Here is a 23678-nt window from a genome sequence, read left to right on the forward strand (position 1 = left end):
CTTAAAAAAGGAATAAAAATTTGATGTCCTTAGGCTTGAATTGGAATCAAATCATAGTTGCCTATATTAATTACTAATGGTGAAAAGTAAAATAATAATGTGTGGTAGGGCAGAAATAGAGGAATGATAGGATAAAAGGAACTCAAACATCCTCATTGTATGTTTATATAGGGTTTCAACTTATGCCATGTGTACCACTCTGAGGAAAGTGAGCATTTGTTTTTAAAACCAGAGAGAGATCAGGAAGATCTGAGAAATGAAAAGGAAATTTACAAAGCATATTCAAGCAAACGTTTGGAAATTACTATACTGACCCAAATTTCCTGCTAGATGTTTTAAGGACGTAAAATTAAAAGTAAAATAAATATGAACCAAAATTAGGAGGCCAAGAGAAGAGTTAAAGACTAACACAGAATTACAGTCATAAAAGCAAAAGGCTGGTTGAATCCTATTTAAAATAGAATCATAATCGGCAAATGCAAAATTAATAAACATGAACATCTAGATACCAAATACATCAATTCTACCTTGAATGGTTAAACTTGTGCAAAATGATCAAACCTTGAACAAAAACATGAACAAAAAGCTTCAGTGAATGAAATGATCACATTTATTTATAAATGCATATAGCAAATGGCAGTGAAACTAGCCACAGAATGGGAATGGAAAAATAAGTATTCAGTTTACTGGGAAATGCATATTCTTTGAAATTACAAAACTCCTTTAAAATAAAATGTGACTTACTTTCATTTAGAATAATATCTATTGTACGATACTTGGATTTTAAACAATTTCAATATAGGACACTGCTTTTAGAAATGACAGCAATCCTTGTTCATATGGCATTTCCATATTTACATCAAAGAAAGCAAATTTACAAGGGGACATGGAATACATAATTTGAAGGCTCATTATTTTAGTTAAACAAAAAAGGGTATATATTTAAAATGTCTGTACAAACCAAGAGTAAGACTTTATTCACAAAAGTTTCACATTTCATTGGCCCACACACTCCCCAATTATTTTCCTCCACCTCAAACCTTTCATCACATGGCCCACACCTCCACCAAACTACAAGAGCTACACATATGAAACCTAACATCTAGACAGAGTTAAAAGACTCTCCCCATCAATTTTCCTTTGCAGTTCCTTCTATGATTTCCTTGTTAAAAAGCACATCCCGAATTCCTTCCTTAAGGTTACATTCACATTGTCTCCACTAGAAATCTTTTACATCGATGATCACTTACAATCAAATATCTTAGAAACAGAGGAAAAATAAGTTTTTTTTTTTCAATTTTGCCTTCCAAGTGTTAAACCCAGGAGTCTGGGGATCCTGGGTATTGGTCTGCTCTGTAAGTCGGCCGTGTAGTGGAATACAAGTCTACATAATTAGTTGATGTTTTTAGTCCATGTTGCGATGTATAATCAGTGGCTGTTGGATAATGCATTTGGTCATCAAAATAGGGGTCTTCGTAACTGTGTGGAGACTGCATATACATTCTATATGTATCATAATTTCTCCTGTTTGATTCTTCTTGGGCATAGTACATCTGTGGATGCTGTAATAAAAGGTTAAAATTAATACAGTTAACTGATGCACATAAATTAGATGTAGTATAATATCAATATATATTTAATGTTGCCAAATAAGATCCAAATCTTAAAAAAAAATTGGAATAAATGCTGTGGGTTTGTCCATCTTGCTTTCATAATATGTCTGTCATATATGAAGTTTATTCTATGGGATGAATCACTACTGATCTGGTGATGTACTGGAAAAACCCAGAAACTGTGATTTTCTGTTTTTACCAGTTGATCTCAGCTACACTTTCTTTTAAGAAGTAATACTGTCCACTTTATAAACTGGCTTTTGTGAAAACAATTTACAAATTTGTTCTCATGAATATTCCAGACAAATATAATACTTTTTGAGGGCTGAGAAGGAAATTTCATTAGCTTAATAGATTTCAAGTGATGTATTCTTGTCTTTAATAGACAAAATCTCATTCCCACTTAATCTTGACTTTGCCACTCTTTGCCTGTTTGTACTGGTGTTAACTGCCAAGTGATTGTCCACAAAAAGTAGGATAATCCCAACACGGCTAATTACCACCCATCAATCTACACACAATCATCAACAAAGTGAATGGAAGGAGTCATTGACAGTGCTATCAAGAGACACTTACTCAGCAATCACCTGCTCACTGACGCGCAGTTTGGGTTACATCAGGGTCACTCAGCTCTTGACTTAATTACAGCCTTGGTTCAAACATGGACAAAATAGCTGAATTCCAGATATGAGGGGAGTGTGAATGTCTTTGACATCAATGCAGCATTTGACAGAGTGTGGCATCAAGGAGCCCTAGCAAAACTGGAGGTAATGGGAATCAGGGAGAAAATCTCCACTGGTTAGCGTCATAACTAGCAAAGGAAGGTGGCTGTGGTTTTTGGTGGTCAATCATTTCAGTGCCAGGACATCGCTGCAGGAGTTCCTCAGGGTTGTGTCCTAGGCCTAGTCATCTTCAGCTACTTCATTAATGATCTTCCTTCCATCATAAAGTCAGAAGTGGGAATATTCACTGATTATTACACAATGTTCAGCACCTTTTGTGACTCCAAGAGACAGAGTGGTATATGTAAACGATTTAGACTTGAACGTAGGGCGGCTGATCAGTAAGTTGGTGGATGACACGAAAATTGGTGGGGTGGTAAATAATGAGGATGATAGCCTTAGATTACAGGAGGATATACTCAGGCTGGTCAGTGGCAAATGGAATTTAATCCAGATAAGTGTCAGGTGATACACTTGGGCAGGACAAACAAGGCACGGGAATACACGATGAATGGCAGGACCCTGGGAAGTACCGAGGATCAGAAGGACCTTGGTGTGCATGTCCAACGGTCCCTTAAGGTAGCGGGACAGGTAGATAACGTGGTTAAGGCGGCATATGGGATACTTGCCTTTATTAGCCAAGGCATAGCATATAAGAGTAGGGAGGTTATGCTGGAACTGTATAAAATGCTGGTTAGGCCACAGTTAGAGTACTGCATGCAGTTCTGGAATCCACATTATAGGATGTGATTGCATTAGAGAAAGTGCAGAGGCGATTTACCAGGATGTTGCCTGGGCTGGAGAGTTTTAGTTATGAGGAGAGATTGGATAGACTAGGGTTATTTTCCCTGGAGCAGAGGAGATTGAGCGGAAGGACATGATTGAGGTGTATAAAATGAGGGGCATAGATAGGGTAGACAGGAAGGAATTTTTCCCCTTGGTGGAGAGATCAATAACTAGGGGGCATGGATTTAAGATATGGGGCAGGAGGTTTAGAGGCGTTGTGAGGAAGATTTTTTTCACCCAGAGGGTGGTGGGAATCTGGAACTCACTGCCTGAAAGGATGGTAGAGGCAGAAACCCTCATAACATTTAAGAAGTATTTGGATGTGCACTTGCAATACCATGGCATACAACCCTATGGGCCTGGAGATGGAAAATGGGAATAGAATAGTTAGGTACTTGTTTGACCGGCACAGACTCAATGGCTGAAGGGCCTTCTTCTGTGCTGTAGACCACTGTGACTCTATGACTCCGAAGCAGTCTGTGTCCATATGCAGCAAGACCTGAACAACATTCAGGTTTAGACTGATAAGTGGTAAGTAACATTCATGCCACATGACCCCTTTCAATGTGAGCACCTAACCATTGTCCCATGACATTCAATTCCATTACAACAGCAGAAACCCCCACTGTCAACATCCTGTGCTTGACCAGAACTAGACTAACCATATAAATACAGTAGCATGTCAAAGGTTAGGAATTCTATGGCAAGTAACTCACCTCCTGATTTCCCAAAGCCTGTGCACAATCTACAAGGCAAAAGTCAGGAGTTTGATGAAATACTCTCCAATTGCCTGGATGAGTGCAACTCCAACAACACCCAAGCTTGACAGCACACAGAATAAAGCAGTCTGCTTGATAGGCACCCAATCCATCACCTTAAACATTCACTCCCTCCATCACTGATGCATAGTGGCAGCAGTCTGTACCATCTACAAGAAGCACTGCAGGAACTCATCCAGGCTCCTTTGACAGCACCTTCCAAACCCATGACCTCTACCGCCTAGAAGAACAAGGGTAGCAGATGCATGGGAACACCACCCACAAGTTTCCCTCCAAGTCACACTATCCTGACTTGGAAGTGGGTCAAAACGCTGTAACTCCCTTCCTAAAGGGCATCATTGCTACACGGCTCCAACCCAAATTTACACTATTATGTAAGTATAAAGAGACACTCACTGCTTGCAGGAGTAGCTAGTGCCTCGAAACTTGATAATGTTCATATGGCAGACCTGAATTCATAACAACTACATAAACGAAAATTTTTAACCAATTTACAAAAGAGTGAAGCTGCAGGAACAGTTGTATTTGTTTGCAGAGGACTAATATAAAATCAGGAACTAAACAATTGGCAATCTCAATTCTTTTCAACCACCAAACCAGAGGAAAACAAAACTATGCAGAAAAGTCAAAGCTAAAATTAAGGCACTTGACTGTTGAAAAATGAAGCTTGCATTCAAGATCATGTCACAAATTCATAGATAAGATACACAAAGCTCAAACGCAATATTGTGTACTCAAATGATAACTTTTCAGCAAATTTATTCCTGACCCCAACCTCCTAATACATCAAGAATATTTACTTTTTTTTGAAATCTGAACTTTATAATTGTTTCTATTGATCAATTCATATCAAATATTTACTGAGATATGGATTGAAACTGCATGATCTCATTTCAAAAAAGATTCAAGAACTATAGAAAAACAAGACTTATTTGTCTCAGTTGAACCCAAATTAAAAGATGCAAAGGCCATTGTGCTCTCAATTTTCTACCTAGTATTTTGCCATGCTCTAAAGATTTATGGAATGCTCAGATGTAAAAATGCATCACCTTACATGATCTCTGAGGTATTCAATACTTACATGAAGTCGTCTGGATTCCTCTCTTGCTGGTGAAGAATAGGAACCGATGTAAATAGGTGAAGGTTTACTGGAACCTATACAACAATACAATTAACATGGAAAAGGGATATACTACACTTGCATTTACAATTACTCAGCTAACAGGGTGTGGATTAAAAAAAAACATGCGAAAGTAAAACACAAGAAACAAAAAATGCAATGTCATACTGTATTTCAATTAAGAATGTCATTTCCAATGTAAATAGATTGGTAACACTAATAGTAAATGTAATAACGACTGATTAGTAACAATGTTATACTTATAGTTGAGTTAGGGTAGAAAGTCCAGCAGTGTTATACATTAAAATTGAAAAGTTGCAGAGAATAGAGTGTAAATCTGAATACAAAATCTGGAAAAATAAAAATGGAATAATAAGATTGTGCATGTGACAAAGTGAAAAAAATTGGATTAAAGTACAATTTCAATTCACTACCATTATATTGTTAAGTACTCTAATTTATAGAGACCAATACAAAACCTAAAGTAAATTTGATTTTTAAACAGTTTGCAGAGCAAATGCTGACCTAAGAAAAGCTCCAATTTTAAAAAGAAATGACATATTTAGTACTTTTTTTTTAAAAAAAAGGCCTGACCTTATAAACAAAATTGTAATCACTCCATTCCTTACCTATAGTTAAATCTGCGTGTGTCATATTGTCTCCTTGGCTGTTGTAATATTGCATAGATGTCTTTGCCTTTTCATAGTTAGAGCGTTGATCCTTGATTCCCAAGAGTGCTGGTGAAGAGGTTGTGCTAGCCACTGTGAACAAGATATTTTATTCGCACCAAATCAAAAACTAAAATACAAAGAAAATCTTGCATTCACTTAGCATTTTTTACAACCTCAAGACATCATGTACTTTACAGCCAATGTAGATTTTTTTGTATGAAGTGCAGCAGCTGAATTGCTCACAGCAAAGTACCACAAAGGGAAATGTGACAATGACCAGATAACCAGTTTTTAAAATTGTAAACATTGGTTGAGGAATAACTTTGGCAAGATACTGCAGGAACTGCAAACCAAAAAAAGATTCTGGAAATACTCAGGTCAGGCAGCTTCTGTGGAGAGAAGGTAGGGTTAATGTTTAATGTCTCTTGAATTTACAGATGAACAGTGAAAAGGATGGGTAAAAAACAAAAGGTCTGTAACTAAGCGCAGGGCCCTCCACCATTTATACCAATTCTAGTTTCCCAGCCCCAATTGAATCTTTTTACTATTTGCTCAATCGTTTTAACCTCCATCTTCCCCTCATGATGGCATCTGGCCCTCTGCTTTTTCTGAGTAGTGGCCCTACAAGTCTCCACCCACCATCACTATCTTCTTCCTGGATGAAGACGTTCTCACATTCAACTACTTTTAAAAAATATATATAATTTCACTTACTTCCTCCAAATAAAAAGGTGTTGCCTTTTTTTATAAGATATGCTGCACATTCTGTGTTCTAGTCTACTCAAGGCATCCCAATCTGAACCCTTCTTCCAGTAAATCAAAGAAAATGCTGCTTTCTATTTTCACTTTGACCTGAGCATTTCACCAAATTTGCTTCAAATTTCCACCCCTCCCTCACACCTTTGTAAGGTTTGTCTCAGAATTGTTACAGCGTAGAATGAAGTTATTCAGCTCATCATGTCTGCACATTCTTCCTTTGCAGATAAACAGATTTTTGAATGCTTCGATTGAACCAGCCTCCACTTTGAGGCAGTGTATTTTAAACCTTAACCACTTGCTGCGTGAAAAAGCTCTCTCTCATATTGCTTTTGTTTCTTTTACCAATTACTTTAAGAACTGAACTGTGTGTGTCCCGGCAGGAATATTTCCCATGGGGGGAGGGGGAGCATGTAAAATAGGGTGGCACCCATCCCACACCTTCCCGCTGACCCCCCCACAATACAGGCGAGGGGGCAAGTAAGTGCTGAAATTGGCAGGCCACCTGCCATATTTAAATGAATTAAGGGTCAATTAGGTTCGTTATCAAGCCAATTGACCCTAATAATACACTCCCCATGCCATAAAATGTTTGGCATGGGCAGGAGTGGGAAGCCTGACTTTTTTTTTAACCTCAAGTGCTTAAAGGACGAGGAGGTTGGTGAGGTGGTGGTGGTGGTGGTTGGCGTTCAGGGGCACATTGAACTTCTTCTGCCACCTGTTCACCCATTCTATCAACTTGTCAATGTACCATGGAAGTTTTATACTTTCCCTCTTAGTTCACAACACCTCCAAGTTTTGTATCATTTGCAAGCTTTGAAATTATGCCCTGTACAACAAGGTTATTAATATGCATCAGAAAAGGCAAGGGACCCAACACTGAACCCTGGGGAACGCCACTACAAACCTTCCTCCAACTCAAAAAATATCCATTAACTACTACAGTTTCCTGTCACTCAGCCATTTTCATATCCATGTTGCTACTGTCCCTTTTACTCCATGGGCTATAAACTATGCTCCAGTCCCTCCTGCAGCATTGTACAAAGTGCCTTTTGGAAGTCCATGTTGTAATATGCTTTAAAGAATTGCAGCATGATATCACTAGAAAGGAAGTGTGTCATGTGATCCAGTTTTAGTTTCACTTTTGCTTTTAAGCAGTGCACAGCATAAATAGCTCTGTTGGTATTTTTCAAGATTCTTATGTGCCTAGTCTCAATAAATGAACCCATGATGTGTTTATCCAATCCCTTTTAAGTGATTGCTTCTTTTATATCATTATAAAAACATGACAAACCACAACAACAACATTGCCCTCATCAGCCCTCTTATCTCTTCAAACAAAAAACTTGCTTAGCAAGTTAGTTAAACACAATTTTCCTTAAGAATGTGTACTGGCTTTCCTTAATTAACTGCATTTGTTCACATGACTATTAATTTTGTCCCAGATTATCATTTCTGGAAGTTTCCCCACCAAAGTTAAACTGACTGACCTGTAGTTGCTGGACTTATTTTTGTTGGGATGCTGTTGGTTACAGAACATGTCTGTTAAAGAAGTCTTTGCAGTCTTTATTAACTACTTGCAACTATGTACAAGTTACAGTAAGGGTACAGGCATGGAGCTATCCCCATCTTAGATCCTAACATCTCTGGCCAACACCACACCGACCCTAGGTCTTGGTCTCCTTCTTACATCACTGTGGGCAGTACTGTATTCATTCCCATATTAAACCTGTATGTGCCAGCCCCATCTGCTATAATTTTACACCCTTTTTTGAACAAGGGTTTAACATTTGCAATTCTCTGGCATAACCCTCGAGTTTAAGGAAGACTGAAAAATTATGGTCAGTGCCCCTGCGATTTCCACTCACTTCCCCTCAGTATATTTGGATGCATCTCATCCAATCCTAGTGCTTTATCAACTTGAAATACAGACAGCCTATCCAATATCTCAATTTTAAACACTTCTAGTGTCTGAATTACCTTCTGTTTCATCATGGCCTGGGTAGCATATTCTTTCTTGATAAACACAGGAGCAAAGTATTCATTTAACACCTATGCCTTCTGCCTCCATGTGTTAATCCCTTTTTTGGTTCCTAATTGGCCCTACTATTCCTTTTCCCACCTTTTACTATTTATATATCTAAAGACGACTTTAGGTTCTCTTTCATGTTAGCTGTCAGCCTCTTTTCATACTCCCTCTTTGCTTCTCTTACTTGCTTTTTCACCTCCCCTCTAAACCGTCCTTATTCAGCCTGGTTCTCAATTGAATTTTCAACCTGACATCTACCATTAGCACACCTTTTAGTGAACTCTGGCTTTGTTTGCTCTAGCTTTCCCTTTTGAGGGAATGTGCTTTGACAGTACCTGAACACACTCCTTTGAAGGCAGCTGACTGTTCAGCTACTGTTTTTCCTCCTGCCAACCTCTGACTCCAATTAATTCAGCCCAGATCCCTTCTTACCTCAATGAAGTTGACTATCCCCTAGTCAATTATTCTTCTTCTGGATTGTTCCTTGTCCATTGCCAACTTAAACGTTATGATAAAATGATTACTGACCCCCTAAATGTTCTCCAACTGACACTTGGCACATCTCTTGCTCAAGAACCAGGTCTAGCAGTGCCTCCTTTCCCATTGGACTGGAACCACACTGTAGAAAATGTTCCTGAACATACACCAGAGCTCTTGCCCCTCTCTGACCTTTACACTTCTACTATCCCAGTTTATTCAGATAAGTCCTTCATTATAACTACTCTATAATTCTTGAATCTCAGTAGCTTCCTTGCCAATAAGTTCCTCCACATCCTCCCCATTAGTTGGTAGCCTATAGGCCACACCAAGCAATGTAACTGCACTTTTTTTGTTCCTTAGCTCCAACCAAATCGATTATGTCCTTGACCCCTTAGACACCCTCCTTCTCTAGCACAGCAATGCTCTCCTTGATCAATACACCACCCCTCCCTCTTTTCTTCCTTTCCTATCTTTCCTGACCACCTTGTATCCAGGAATGTTTAACATTGAGTCCTGCCCTTCTTTGAGCCAGCTCTCTGTTATAGCCACATCATATTTCCATATGGCAATCTGCATTGTTAATTCACCGAACTTATTTACCTCACTCTATACATTCACTGTAAACCTGATTTAGGCCTTATTACTTTTTCCCTGACTCTGGCCCCAACTAATAACTTACTATTCCCTACCCTAGTGCTCTGTCTGTCTCTCCCCCAGTATTCTGTGCACCTTGGTATTCCACTCAATTATCTTGATTGCCACACCCGTGTCCAGTTAGTTTAAATGTTCGTCAATAGCACCAGCAAATCGCCTCGCAAGGAACTCAGTCCCTGTTCTATAAAGGTTCAACCTGCCTGGACTCACCACTCCCAAAGCTGGTCTCAATATGCTAAGAATCAAAAGCCCTCCCTCTTGCACCATCTCTCCAGCCATGCATTCATCTGCTTTATCCTATTTCTATAGTCACCTGTGGATGGTACCAGACGTAATCTGGAGATTACGATGTACTACACCATCACACTCATCAGTATTCAGAACTGAATACTGGTTGGAGAGTGGGATGCACTCAGGGGACTCCTGCACTAACTGCCTGTTTGGTGGTCACTCATTCCCTTTATCTCTGCATACTCTTAAGCTGAGGTGTGACCACATCTATAAACATCTCTCCATGAAGGTCTCAACCTCATAGATGCACCACTTGCTGCTCAAGTTCTGAAACCCAGAGCTCAAGCCGCTGTAACTGACGACACTTCCTGTACAATTGGTTATCCAGTTCATGGGAAGCATCCTGGAGTTCCGACATAGCAAAGGATATGCACTCGATGTTGGGGCAGCCCTGGCATTTTTCACAGGATCACAGTGCAAAAGAGGCAGTTCAGTCCATCGAGTCTGCACCGACACGTGAGAAACACCTCACCTACCTAACCCCATTTACCAGCGCTTGGCCCATAGCCTTGAATGTTATGGCGTGCCAAGTGCTCATCCAGGTGCTTTTTAAAGGATGTGAGGCAACTCCCCTCCACCACACTCCCAGGCAGTGCACTCCAGACCGTTACCACCCTCTGGGTAAAAAAATTTTTCCTCACATTCCCCCTAAACCTCCTGTCCCTCATCTTGAACTTATGTCTCCTTGTGACTGACCATTCAACTAAGGGGAACAGCTGCTCCCTATCCATCCTGTCCATGCCCCTCAATCCTGCACACCTCAATCAGGTCACCCCTCAGTCTTCTCTGCTCCAACAAAAACAACCCAAGTCTATCCAATCTCTCTTTATAATGTAAATGTTTCATCCCAGGCAACATTCTGGTGAATCTCCTCTGCACCCCCTCCAGTGCAATCACATCCTTCCTATAATGTGGCGACCAGAACTGCACACAGTAGTCCAGCTGTGGCCTCACCAAGGTTCTATACAACTCCAACATGATCTCCCTACTTTTGTAATTTATGCCTCGATTGATTAGGGAAGTGTCCCATATGCCTTTTTCACCAACCGACTAACATGCCCCTCTGCCTTGTTACTTAATAACCTTGCTACTTCTAATAATTCTTACTACTGCTAATAAACCTTTACCATGCTAATAAATCTCTATTGATAAATCTTAGCAAGACTAATAAATCTTACTAATACTGATAAACCCTACTAATACACTTTACTAGTAATAATAAGCCTTACTTTTAAGGAAAAATGAAGGTTTGCCAGTTTATTCCCTAGTTTAGATAAAACAAATAGGAAATACTCACCTACCTGCCTCCCTGTGGTGTCACAGCTTGATTCTTCTTTCTGAATGCAGACTCTAACAGGCTCCTGGTCTCGTCTTGTCCATGCTGCTAATATCCCTGTTCCTGGTCTCACCTTCTTTGTGCTGTTTATATCCTTGCTCCTGGTCTTGTCTTCTCCACGCTGTTTATATTCCTGCTCCTGGTTGCGCTGTCTCTACGCTGTTTAAATTCCCTGCTCCATGTCCTATCTCTGTAATCTCCTCCAGACCTACAACCTTCCAAGATATCAATGCTTATCTAATTCTGGCCTCTTGAACGGCCCAGATCTTAATTGCTGGCAGTTGTGTCTTCAACTGCTAAGGCCTGAAGCTCTGGAATTTCCCCCCTAAAACACTCTCCTCCTTTAAGATGCTCCTTAAAACCTCTCTCTTGGACCAAGTCTTTGGCCATCTGCCTTAATATTGTCTTGTGCAGCTGAGTGTCAAATTTTGTTTGATAATGGTCCTATGAAGTATCTTGGATGTGTTAAAAGTGCTTTATAAATGCAACTTGTTAATCTTATGAGCGTTTCCAGCATTTTGCTTGTATCATTCATTTATATTATATGATAGAAATATTACACATGTATGGTAATGGAAGGGGCATTTACTAATTGAGACTGAAAAGAAGTTGAAGGCAACAAGCTGGAATTTCCTCAAATCAATTTACCCTGAAACTTACACCTGCTTTTATGTGATATTGGTGGCAACTTGCTTTGAATTTTCCTGACAATTACTTCAGCATATACCTGGACATGAAAACTGGTGCAAGATAAAAGTGGAAATCAACATGAATAACCAGAGGTTGAGGAAAATGCAGAACATATGCTATTATGTCTCTACTTATCTTGCTAATGTTAAATGTGAAATGGCATTTCATAAGAAAATACAACAGTGGAACTTTCTCTTTTTAAATGCAACAGAATCTGATGCCACCATAAATAAAGTATCAAAATGTAGAAAATACATTGTAAGCCTCTGTGAGGTAAAAAGCAAAAAGAGTGGCTTTGGGTCTTGCTGTGCCTAAAGTTTTGGGCAGAAACTTAAGTCAATTCATAATGGACACAAATGCAGGAAATTTGTGTTCTCTATTGTTTTGTATGATGATGCAGCTATGTTCACAATCAAGAGGGGGTTTGACAGATGTTACTGGGGAGCAGTGCACATGATTGAAGGAAATTTGTGCATAGTGGTGCTTTGGCACAACACCAACATAATAAATCAGTTACATGTAAATTTCCTCAAAAAAATTCTGCTCTGGCACTTAACACCAAGAATTTTCAGACAATTCCAGGCTGATTGTATTCCAGGCATTATTCACTTATGTAGATTTGAATGTTATCACTGTACTAAATTGTAATGCAAGAGTTTAACAATGAGTGCACAATTATTGGACATAATTAAATCAAAAATTTCAGCATTAGCATAGATAAACCAGAGTACTATTAAGCAATTGAAACAGAAAATGCTGGAACTCAGTAGGTCTGGCAGCATCTGTGGAGAAGAGAGCTTTGAAGAGTTATATGGACTCGAAATATATGTTTCTCTCTCCACAGATGCTGCCAGACCGGAGTTTTTTTCAGCATTTTCTGTTTTCATTTCAGATTTCCAGTATCTGCAGTATTTTGCTTTTATACTATTAAGCAATCTTTAGTTTACATCCTGTAGTTTAGGCCCCATTCAAGCATTTATGTTCTAGCACACTTATGATGCTATTTCACATGGAATTTACAGTCTCTGTCCAAGGTAACACAAGTGTTTATAAGGAAGAAAAGGTTTCCAGGACACAGTAAAACCACTTTATGGCTGTATAATTATGCACTATATTTGCACTGCTAAAACGCAAGTTTTCTGAGCATCAACATTTATGATAACAGCAAGATCAGAAACAATACATTCACAATAATAGCAGAGCTTTAACCTAAAAGGTCAATCAATTTCATTTCTTTTAAAAGTGACAAACTTCAGTTGACAAACTTAATACATAGTATGTACAGAATACAGTACTGGATTTCTTACCTGCAGACAGAATTACATAGAATGTGTCACATACAGCACCCAACCACTGTTTATACTCCAATCCAGCCTCCTCCCATCTTTTCCCATCGAAATCTACCATTGGAATCATCTATTCCCTTCTCCTGCATATGTTCGCCTTCACCTTAAATGCATCTATGCTATTCGCTTTAACCACTTCCTGTGGTAGCAAGTTCTACATTGCTGCCACTCTTCAGGTAAAGAAGTTTCTTCTGAATCCCTGTTGCATTTCTTGGTGACTACCAAATATTGATAGCCTCTAGTTATGCTCTTCCCAACAAAAAAAAAGTTCTCTCTATATCCACTCTATCAAAACCTTTCATAATTTTAAAGACTCTATTAGGTCATCCCTCAGCCTTCTATTTTCCAAGAGAAAAGATACACAGCCCATCAATCCTTTGCCGATATGTATACCCATGTTTTTCTCGCATCATCCTCAGAAATCTTCTCCGTACCCACTCCAAAGGAGACAGTGGCATAGTGGTAATGTCACTGGACTACTAATCCAAAGGCTTAAGCTAACCCTCTGGGAACACAGGTTCAAACCCCACCACAGCAGTTGGTGGAATTCAAACTCAATTAATAAAATCTGGAATTCAAAGTTAGTCTCAGTAATGGTGACCATAAATCTATTGATTTTTGTAAAACCCGCCTGTAATGGTTCGCTCATGTCCTAAGTAAAGGAAATCTGCCATCCTTGCCTGGTCTGGCCTACATGTGACTCCAGGACCACAGCAATTTGGTTGACTCTTAACTGTCCTCTGGAATGGCCTAGAAAGCCATTCAGTTCAAGGGCAATTAGGGATGGGCAACAAATTCTGGCCTTGCCAGTGGCACCCACATTCCATGCAAGAATAAACAAACCATTTTTATTAAATGGCGACAAGAGCTGCACACAGTACTCTAAGGCTTGATACTGGTTAAGCACAACATCCCAATTTTCAGTTCGACACTTCTAGAAATACCCTTCTAGAAATAAAGTCAAGTGCATAGCTTGCTTTAAAAAAAAAATGGCCTTGCAAACCTGTGGCACAACTTTTAACAATTGGTGTATTTGAGCTCAGATCCCTTTGTTCCTCTACTCTGCCTAGACTTGCACCTTCCAAGTAATAAGTAAGCTCCCTATTCTTCCTAGCAAAATGTACTGCCTCACATTTGTTGAGCTTCATTTGCCTATTCTGCAAGTTAATTAATGTCCTTCTGTAACTTGTTGCAGTCAGTATCAACTACCGCTCACTCTGCCCACACCTCACCGCCCCCCACAAAAAAATTTGGTGTCATCCGCAAATTTAAAAATTGTATTTTTGATTCCAAAGTCCAAATCATTAATATAAATATAAATTGTGAATAGTAGTTCTGTGATGTAGCTTCACCAGGTTGGTGCCTCAGTTACAAAACATTTCCATTACTTTTATAGCTATTGGAGCATCAGTCGGAATTACAATAGTTATTTTCTTTAGATAACCATGAACTACTGACCCGATTGAAGAACAGGTGACATATTCTGATTGGTTGTTGATAAGGATGGGTGAGATGTGGAGAATTTGTGTCTGTCACGTTCCAGAGTAGAAATTGGTGTAATGAAATGGCTTTGATTCCAACCATCCTGCAAACACAAAACAAAATCATGTGGGGGAAAAATACAATGATTAGATTATTGATTTCTAATCAAAAACAATTGTATATTGGGAGTTACCTTTTTATAAATGCTGCGAAGGTCACGATATTGCCACAGTGTGTTTAAAACTTGAGCTGCTGCTTTAACTACTTTCAGAGAATACCTTAATGAGATACAAAACTAAGCATAAATATTAAAATAACAATTCAACCTATAAAATAGTATACTATTAATCCAATTCAGTCAGCAATCATTCCAGAATAAAACTTCAGTAAGGAAATGCAGTATGCGATTTCTATCAGAACATTGCTTGAGGGGTCGTAAAACCCACTCCTGTTCCTGTTTCTAGTTTAATAATTCAGTTCAGTCTGCAAGTGTGACCCTGAGCTTCCAGTTGTTCGCCATTTTAATTCTCTGCCCCAACTCTGATGTTCAGACCCTCTGCCTCCTTCACTTTTCCAATAAAATTTAACAGAAGCTTGAGGAACAGCATCTCATTTTTTGATCAGGTGCTTTACAGACTTCCCGACTCGACCTTCAGATCACAGCCACCTTTTTTCTGACAACAGGTGCAGGTCATGATTTATCTATTGCCATCTACAACTGCTCTAGACCCATAACAAAATCATAAAAATGTTGGAAATATGTATTTCCAGCATTTTCCATGTTTATTTCAGATTTGCAGTATGTGTAGTATTTTGCTTTTATCCTTTTGGCTCATCTTTTGTTTGTTTACTTGCTCCATCATCCCTTTTGCCATTGAAATCACTTCTGCCTTCTCTACCCTGTTCCTATTTCCCCTGCCTTGCTTCTATGGTTGCTTAAAACTGGTTATATCTCTAATTTCCCAGTTCTGCTGAAAGGTCACAGACCTGAAACGTCAACTTTATTTCCCTTTCCACCTGACCTGCTGTGTATTTTTTTACATTTTCTGTTAATAATTAATATTCCTCAATCCAGGAATTAAACTATTGCCTACACAATGGTTGTTATGAAATATGACAGATAGATTAGTATCTTTTAAAAGATCATGCAGAAATAAATTCACATTGGATTGTCCCATAAATTACCAGATGCTACAACTCCATTTCTAAAAATAGTTATGGTTTCTCTCAGAAATATACAGCACAGAGGGCAGCCATTTGGACCTTGCATCTGTGGTGACTTTCAGAGTTACCCAATTTGTTTTCTTTATTCTTTCACAGGACGTGAGCACGATGGCCAGGCCAGTATTTTTATTGTCTATCCTTAACTGCCCTTAAGAAGGTGGCGGTGAGCTGCCTTCTTGGAACTACTACAATGCATGTGGTATATTTACACCCAAAATACTCTGAGGAAGGGAGTTCCAGGATTTTGATCTAGTGATAGAGAAGTAACAGCAACTGGTAAATTTGCAAATCTGCAATTCTACCAAGAGCATTCTTTTGAAAGACAGAATAGATCTAGTATGGGCCAAAGGATCTTGCTGATATGAAAATGTTCCTTAACTATTTCTGAAAGCTGTAAATTCCTGAACAGTTTGCCTGAATTTTTCTTGGCTCTCACCAGCCAATTATCAACAAATAGATGGTAGTCCCTCAACCAAATAATCAACACTACCCAAATTTGTAAAAGCTCCTAAACTAATATGCCATCCCAAATTAAAGACATTTTTTGCTGCATCCTCAATAGCTATTTTGTCTGCCCAGTACCCTGGGCGTGCTGGCAAAGAGCAAACAACTTCATGCCATTGAAAGCCTCAACTGAATAATATCAGTCAGGTAGGTAATTGCTTGAGTGTTGGCTTTGAAATGATACGGAAGCCTTTTATAGCCTTGCAAGAGTTGTATTTTGGCATTTCTTCACCTTTCTGGAGAGAGAATGGCTGTCAGTTGACAGCCTTAAAATCACCTGTACTGGTTGTTGAGTCATTTGTTCTTGGCAAGAGCTCCACTGTACAAATTGGTACCATAATTCTAAAGATAACAGAAATGGACAGGGCTATCTTCACCTTCTTGCAGCAAGATTGTATCAAGTGTTCTCAGGCCAAAAGGTTAAAAGTAGACAGGGTAATGCACAGCTATGACCAACAGACAATGAAGAGGGGAGAAAAAATTTCACATGGGCCACAGAGAGACATCTCATATTAAGAATGGACAGCTAAGAACAGTACCTAATTCCTAGCACTGAGTTGCTACATATAACCATGGTGTGCGAAAGTTACATTGGGAATGTGTTAGGAAATAGAGATAGCTTAAGTTATTTGTATTTCGGTGTGCAAGGAATAAGGTATATGTTTAAGTTTAATAACACACACACGCACACACATAGCAGCATAAGTTCAGTTGAAGCCAGGATCCCAGTGAGCCTGGATAGCAGAGGGACAGATAGCAAGTTCCAAACTAAAGTTGAAGCCAGCCACCAGAAGAAGTTAGGCACAGGAGAAGGAACTTCAGGAGCAGATTCCAGGAACTAAAGAAGGAAGTCCCCAAATCAAGGGGAGTGGAACAGAAAAGGTCACAAGAGGTCAGTCTGGTCGAAGGACAAGAATCTGGAAAAGGTCCTTTTCTGTGGAAGTGAAAGTAAGGAGTAGAGAGGAAGGCTCTAAGCTTAGAGGGAGAAAGCTGCAGGACACAGATTTAAAGCAATATAGGCTTGGGAGAAGCCAGGAAATCCATGGGGATAGCCAAAGGTCTGTAACTTTTTACTATGAGCATGTGAAGCAGTGGCACAGCTGAGTCAGAGAGAGTGTGTGTGTGGAAGGAAACTTGTATGCTTGGGGTGATCCAGGGGAGAGGAACAATGGAAGGAGAGTTCAAAACCCTGGAGGTGGACCCTTGCAGAAGGCGCCTGAGAGAATGTCTGTTTCAAAGATTCCAAAGTGGCTCTTTGGGAGTGGAGATTAGAAACCCTTGTGTGAAAGGCGGAGTTCAGTGAGACTGATTGGCTCGCTGTGTGATAAGCATCTGGGGGGGTAGCTGAGGAGAGATCCATAGCATCCATTTGGGGTTGCATCTGTCACTTAGTTTCAGAGTGTGGTGTGCCTGACCACAGGTCGTCCATTGGTTTACATGCACTGCGTACTTACGGTGAACATTAGAGCATAAGATAATTTTTGTAACTTGTGTTATCCTTACGAAATTGTACATATCTGTAAAGGTACAGGTGTTGGTGAAGGAGTATTGTAATATAGTTCATTTTTTGTTTAATAAATGTTTTATTCTTTTGTTAAAAGCTCATCAGCTAACTCCTATGACTCTGTTCAGTAGCCACTTTCCATGTATCTAAACAAAAAATAAAAGTTAGGGTCTATCAAGCCAGGTTCCATACTTGTACTCAGGCTTGTCCAGTCATAACATCAGCTGGGATTGCAACAGAAAATGCAAATTACAATATTTATCACATTATGTTTCCCACTTGAATACTTGCCTTTCTCCCTTCCCCCTTGTAATATTTACAAGTTTCTCGACTCCTCCAACATCAGCTAATGCTTTGGCATTCTCCATGTTCTTAATAGTAACTTCATGTAAAGCACAACAAACTGCAGCAACAGTGTCATCAGAAAGCATCATCAGTGTTGAACCCCCTGGAAGGCGATGCACAAGATCCCGCATTGCATACTTGCCTGGAGAAAGAAAGGTAGTATGGAATCAGTATAAAATATTGGTTGTATTTTCATCCCATTTTATTCTTCAGTGCTATGTGGTTCTTTCCAATGTAGACATGCCAATCTTCAAAATGAATAAAAACAAACCAACGCCTTTAAAGAAGTGGAAACAGCCTAAAGCACCTCTCCCTTCCGCCACTGCACTATATACCTCTTGATGCAGTCGTACTAACAGTACAACGGCAAAGGCTTATTGTAACTTAGGATGCAGCTATACACAACATACCAGATTAATTGGACTGTTGGAGAAACCTTGGGTTAAAGATAATTCTTAGAACTCTCTTGTTAAATCTGATTATTAATTTGCTTATGGCTATTAGTAATTCAAATGCCTTTCCTCCTCTTTCACTCTCCAGTTCATGGTGCAATTCTCTCTGTTCCTCTTTAGTTCAAGTTGATGTTACTGGAGTGATCCAAGAGTGAGGCTGACTAGTGAGTGAGCATGCTAACCGAATTGATGTTTCTAAAACATTAAAGGAATATCGAGTACAATTTGCATAAATAAAAAGGGGAATATTTTAAATAAAGAGACATCTTCCTTCAAGATGTCTCAGCCCAGGTCAGGAGTGTGGCAAGTGTTTAAAGGTTGTTGCAGTTACCTGTCACAGTGCCTGCCCTAGGAAATGAGGCCACAACTGTTGTATGTACCAAAAATGTCTGAAATGTGATCTGGCCATAATTCTTGCAGGATCTTTGATGCCAACAATAAATATGGAAATGTTTTGTTTGGATAACTTTTCTTAGTATCTTGATTGTCTTTCTGTATACAAAATATTTTCAAGAAAGGCCAGGCACACAGAAAACACAAGTGGAATATACTAACTGTAACACAAGGAGCATGGTGAACAGTTTTACTATTGCTTAAATTGACAGAATACTTATCAAAAGGGTGCAGAACTCAGAGACAGACATCAATTTTTTCCTCAGATTATAATTCAAATTATTTGGAAGGACAAAATCTACACAAAGTTTCATATCTTGTGTAGATTAGACTTTAAATGCACATGGCACACGCAGGGTGCCCATTGCTCCCTATATTTACCATCATGTTTTAATAATTGACTTAAAGAACCATAGCTTACAAGTTAACCATGCTGACTTGCTCAAATATCCAATTAACAATAGCTAGAAACTCTGCCACAGCTAACGAGTAAGCAGCAAGCCTGCAAAAACAACCAATGAAATTACTTAATTTAATTCAGCATTACAAAACCAGAAGTAACATCCACAAAACAAACCAAATGAATGTTTTCATATTCCTTTCAGTAGGCTCTAATGTTTCTTCAGCGCACAAATTGTTGCACTGTACAGTCCCTTTAGGATTGTTATACAGCTGCGCATGCATGCATCTCAAGGGCAGCACTGTTTGTGTATAACCTTCTTGGCCCATTCCCAATTGCTGTGTTGCTGCATATGCCTGAGCAGTCTAGAGGAAATGTTTCATCCATGTCGTTTTCATAAGCAATTCACAATGATTACAGGTAATAAAACTGAACATAACATTACTGAAATGATAAAATAAAAAAAGTTTACCATAAAATCACCTACATTCTTTGAAAATCTGTTAATCTTCATCCAACCCTCTCTTAGGGAATTATGCTCTTTTACAACTTATGTTTGCCTTAGGTTTGCTCTTAGGTAAAGTGACACTGGTCATGCGCGTAAGCACTCCAAGCAACTTACTTTCAAAGGCTCCCCATAATGCCCATCATCTAACCATACAATAACAAAGAAACCCATTGTGATCATAACCAAATATCACTTCTCCAGTCTCAGTGGCTGGATTTAAAACATTTCAGTGATTCACATCCAACCACTTTGCATTGAACAAATTTATCTTATAGAAAAATGAATACACAGCCAGTGCTAATCAAATCACATATTAACTAGCTCTGGGCTTGTGAAAAACAAATTTCCTTCTCTTTGTTAGGTCATGTTCTCTTCTCAAATCTAGCTGGATAAACTTCTGCCCACGAGTCTGTCAAATGAGATGAGATTAACAATGTGTTTAATGTCCTTAGTCATGTGAAAACCTCTTCAATGTCTGCCATATCATCCCTACTTGCTGTCGCTAAAGGTCATCATGGTTTTTTAAATTATGTGGATTCACTTCATTTTAAAATACTATACTAACCATAACTCATTCCCAAATCCTTCCTGTGCACAAATGCAAATAATGTTCCTTTGTTGCCTTGCTCAACCAAGAAAAATTCTAATCAGCAAGGAGTTAATGCTGAATTATTGTGGTGCAACTAAACAGTTTTTATAGGGGGAGGTGCTAGTTTAGTGGTAATGACACTGGAATTGTAAACCAGAGGCCCAAGCTAATCATCTGGGGACATAGGTTCAAATTCCAACACAGCAGCTGGCGGAATTTAAATTCAATTAATAAAAAATCTGCAATTAAAAGCTCATGAAACCATTGTCGATGGTCATAAAAACCCATCTGGTTCACTAATGGAAAGGAAATCTTAGGGAAAGAAATCTGCTGTCCTTACATGGTATGGCTTACATGTGACTCCAGACACACAGCAATGTGGTTGACTCTTTAATGTCCTACCTTAAAAATGATTTAGCAAGCCACTCAGTTGTATCAAACTGCTACAAAGCCTAAAAGGAATGAAACCAGACAGACATCTGGCATCGACAAAGGCACCAGAAACAACAATGGCACCAGCTCTGTCATTGTTGCAATGTCCTCCTTACTAACATCTGAGATCTTGTGCCGAAATTGGGAGAGCTATCCAACAACAGGCTGACAGCCATACTTACCAAATCATGCCTTAAAGACATCACCATCTCTGGTTATGTCCTATCCCACCAGCAGGGCAAATCTACCAGAAGTGGTGGCACAGTGGTATAGTCAGGAGGAAGCTGCCCTGGGAATCCTCAGCATCAACTCTGGACCCCATGAAGTCTCATGGTATCAGGTTAAACATGGGCAAGGAAACCTCCAGCTGATTACCACTGACTGCCTCCCCTCAGCTGATGAATCAGTACTCCTGCACGTTGAACACCAAATGGAAGAAGCGCTGAGGGTGGCAAAGGCACAAAATGTATTCTGGACTTCCATGTCCATCACCAAGAATTGCTCGTTAGCACCACTACTGACTTCACTGGCTGAGTCCTAAAAAACATAGCTGTTAGGCTGGGTCTGCAGCAGGTAGTGGGGAAACCATCTAAAAGGAAAAACCGACTTGATCACGTCCTCAACAATTTACCTGTTGCAGAAGCATCTGTCTATGACAGTATTGGTAGGAGAGACCGCTGTACAGTCCTTGTGGAAGTTAAGTCCTACCTTCACATGAAGGATACCCTCCATCGGGTTGCATCACACTACCACTGTGCTAGATGGGATAGATTTGGAACAGATATAGCAGCTCAAAACTGGGCATCCCTGCGGCGCTGTGGGCCGTCAGCAGGAGAATTGCGTTCAACCAAAATTTGTAACCTCATGACCTAGCATGTCCCCTACTATTACCAGCAAGCTGGGGGATCAACCCTGGCTCAAAGAAGATTGTAGGAGGGCATGCCAGGAGCAGAGCCAGGCATACCTAAAAATGAGGCGTCAACCTGATGAAGGTGCAACACAGGACTACTTACATGCCAAACTGTGGTAGCAGAATGCAATAGACAGAGCTAAGCAATCCCACAGCCAACAGCTCAGATCTAAGCTCTGCAGTCCAGTCAGATCCTGTCATGAATGGCAGAGGACAATTAAACAATGTACTGGAGGCAGTGGCTCCACAAATATCCCCATCCTCAGTGATAGGGAAGGCCAGCACATCAGTGCAAAAGACAATGCTGAAACATTTGGCATTTCTGGCTGGGCTGAAGATGCTAGCGAGTGGAGGATCCATCTCAGCCTACTCTTGAGGACCTCAGTGCTACAGATGCCAGTCTTCATCCAATTCGATTCACTGCATGTGATATCAAGAAACGGCTGAAAGTACTGGATATTGCAAAGGCTAAAGGTGCTGACAATATTCAGGCAAGAGTACTGGAAACTTTTGCTTCAGAACTAGTTGCACCCTTAGACAGACAATCTGTTCCAGTACAGCTACAACACTGGCAACTAGCTGGAAAATTACCCAGGTATGTCCTGTTCACAAAAAACAGGACAAAGCCAACCCAGCAAACTACTGTCCCATCTGTCTACTCTCGATCAAAAAGTGATGGAAGGTGTCATCAACAGTGCTATCAGGTAGCACTTACTCAGCAATAACCTGCTCACTGATGCTCAGTTTGGGATCTTGCCAAGGCCATTCAGCTCCTGACATCATTACTGCCTTGGTCCAAACATGAACGAAAGAGCTGAACTCAAGGTGAGGGATAATGGCTGCCCTCGACACTAAGACAGCTTTTGACCAAGTGTGGCATTTAGTCTTTTCAAAACTGAAGTCAATGAGAATTAGGGGAAAAGCCTCAACAGGCTGGAGTCTTACATAGCATTAAGGAAGATGGTTGTGGTTGTTGGAGGTCAATCATCTCAGCCCCAAGACATTGTTGGTGTTTTTCAGGGTAGTGCCCTAGGCCAACCATCTTCAGCTGCTTCAATCATCCCTACTTCAAAGTCAGAAATAAGGATGCTTGCTGATGATTACGTTGAGTAACATTTGTGGCTCTTCAGATACTGAAGCAGTATCTGTCCACATGCAGTGAGATCTGGACAACATTCAGGCTTGGGTTCTTAAATGGCAAGTAACATTTGCAGCACACAAGTGCCAGGCAATGATCATCTCCAACAAGACAGAATCTAACCATTTCCTTTGACATTCAATGGCATTACCATCTTTAAATCCTCCACTAACAGCATCCTGGGGGAGGTTACCATTGACCAGAAAATGAACTGGATCAGCCATATGAACACCAAAAGAGGTCAGAGGTTGGGAATTCTGAGGTGAGTAACTCATTTCCTGACTCTCCAAAGCCTGTCCACCATCTAACAAGGCTAACAAGGCCGAAGTGCGATGGCATACTCACCATTTTCCTGGATGAGTGTGGCTCCAACCACACTTAAGAAACTCCACACCATCCAAGACAAAGCTTGGCAGGCACCACTTTAAACATACACTCCTTTCACCACTGACTACAGTGGCAGTGGTGTGTACCATCTACAAGATATACTACAGCAACTCACCAAGACTCCTTTGATAGCACCA

At 39.9% G+C, this 23678-nt stretch overlaps 1 protein-coding gene across 3 annotated transcripts in view; it reads right to left on the reverse strand.

Moving 5' to 3' along the window:
• Positions 1-592: 592 nt before the first annotated feature.
• The window catches only part of pkp4 (plakophilin 4), a 179576-nt gene continuing 156490 nt past the window's right edge, over positions 593-23678 (reverse strand). For all 3 annotated transcript variants that reach the window (XM_041201035.1, XM_041201036.1, XM_041201034.1), the window contains 6 exons: positions 18279-18474; positions 14949-15033; positions 14732-14858; positions 5650-5781; positions 4982-5055; positions 593-1562 (listed from right to left, as the gene is read on the reverse strand). In XM_041201035.1, coding sequence (XP_041056969.1) covers positions 1314-1562; positions 4982-5055; positions 5650-5781; positions 14732-14858; positions 14949-15033; positions 18279-18474 — 863 coding nt within the window. In that variant the 3' untranslated portion in view covers positions 593-1313. The remainder of the gene's footprint in view (positions 1563-4981; positions 5056-5649; positions 5782-14731; positions 14859-14948; positions 15034-18278; positions 18475-23678) is intronic.

This window comes from Carcharodon carcharias, chromosome 12 (assembly GCF_017639515.1).
Source record: "Carcharodon carcharias isolate sCarCar2 chromosome 12, sCarCar2.pri, whole genome shotgun sequence".
Lineage (NCBI taxonomy): Eukaryota > Metazoa > Chordata > Chondrichthyes > Lamniformes > Lamnidae > Carcharodon > Carcharodon carcharias.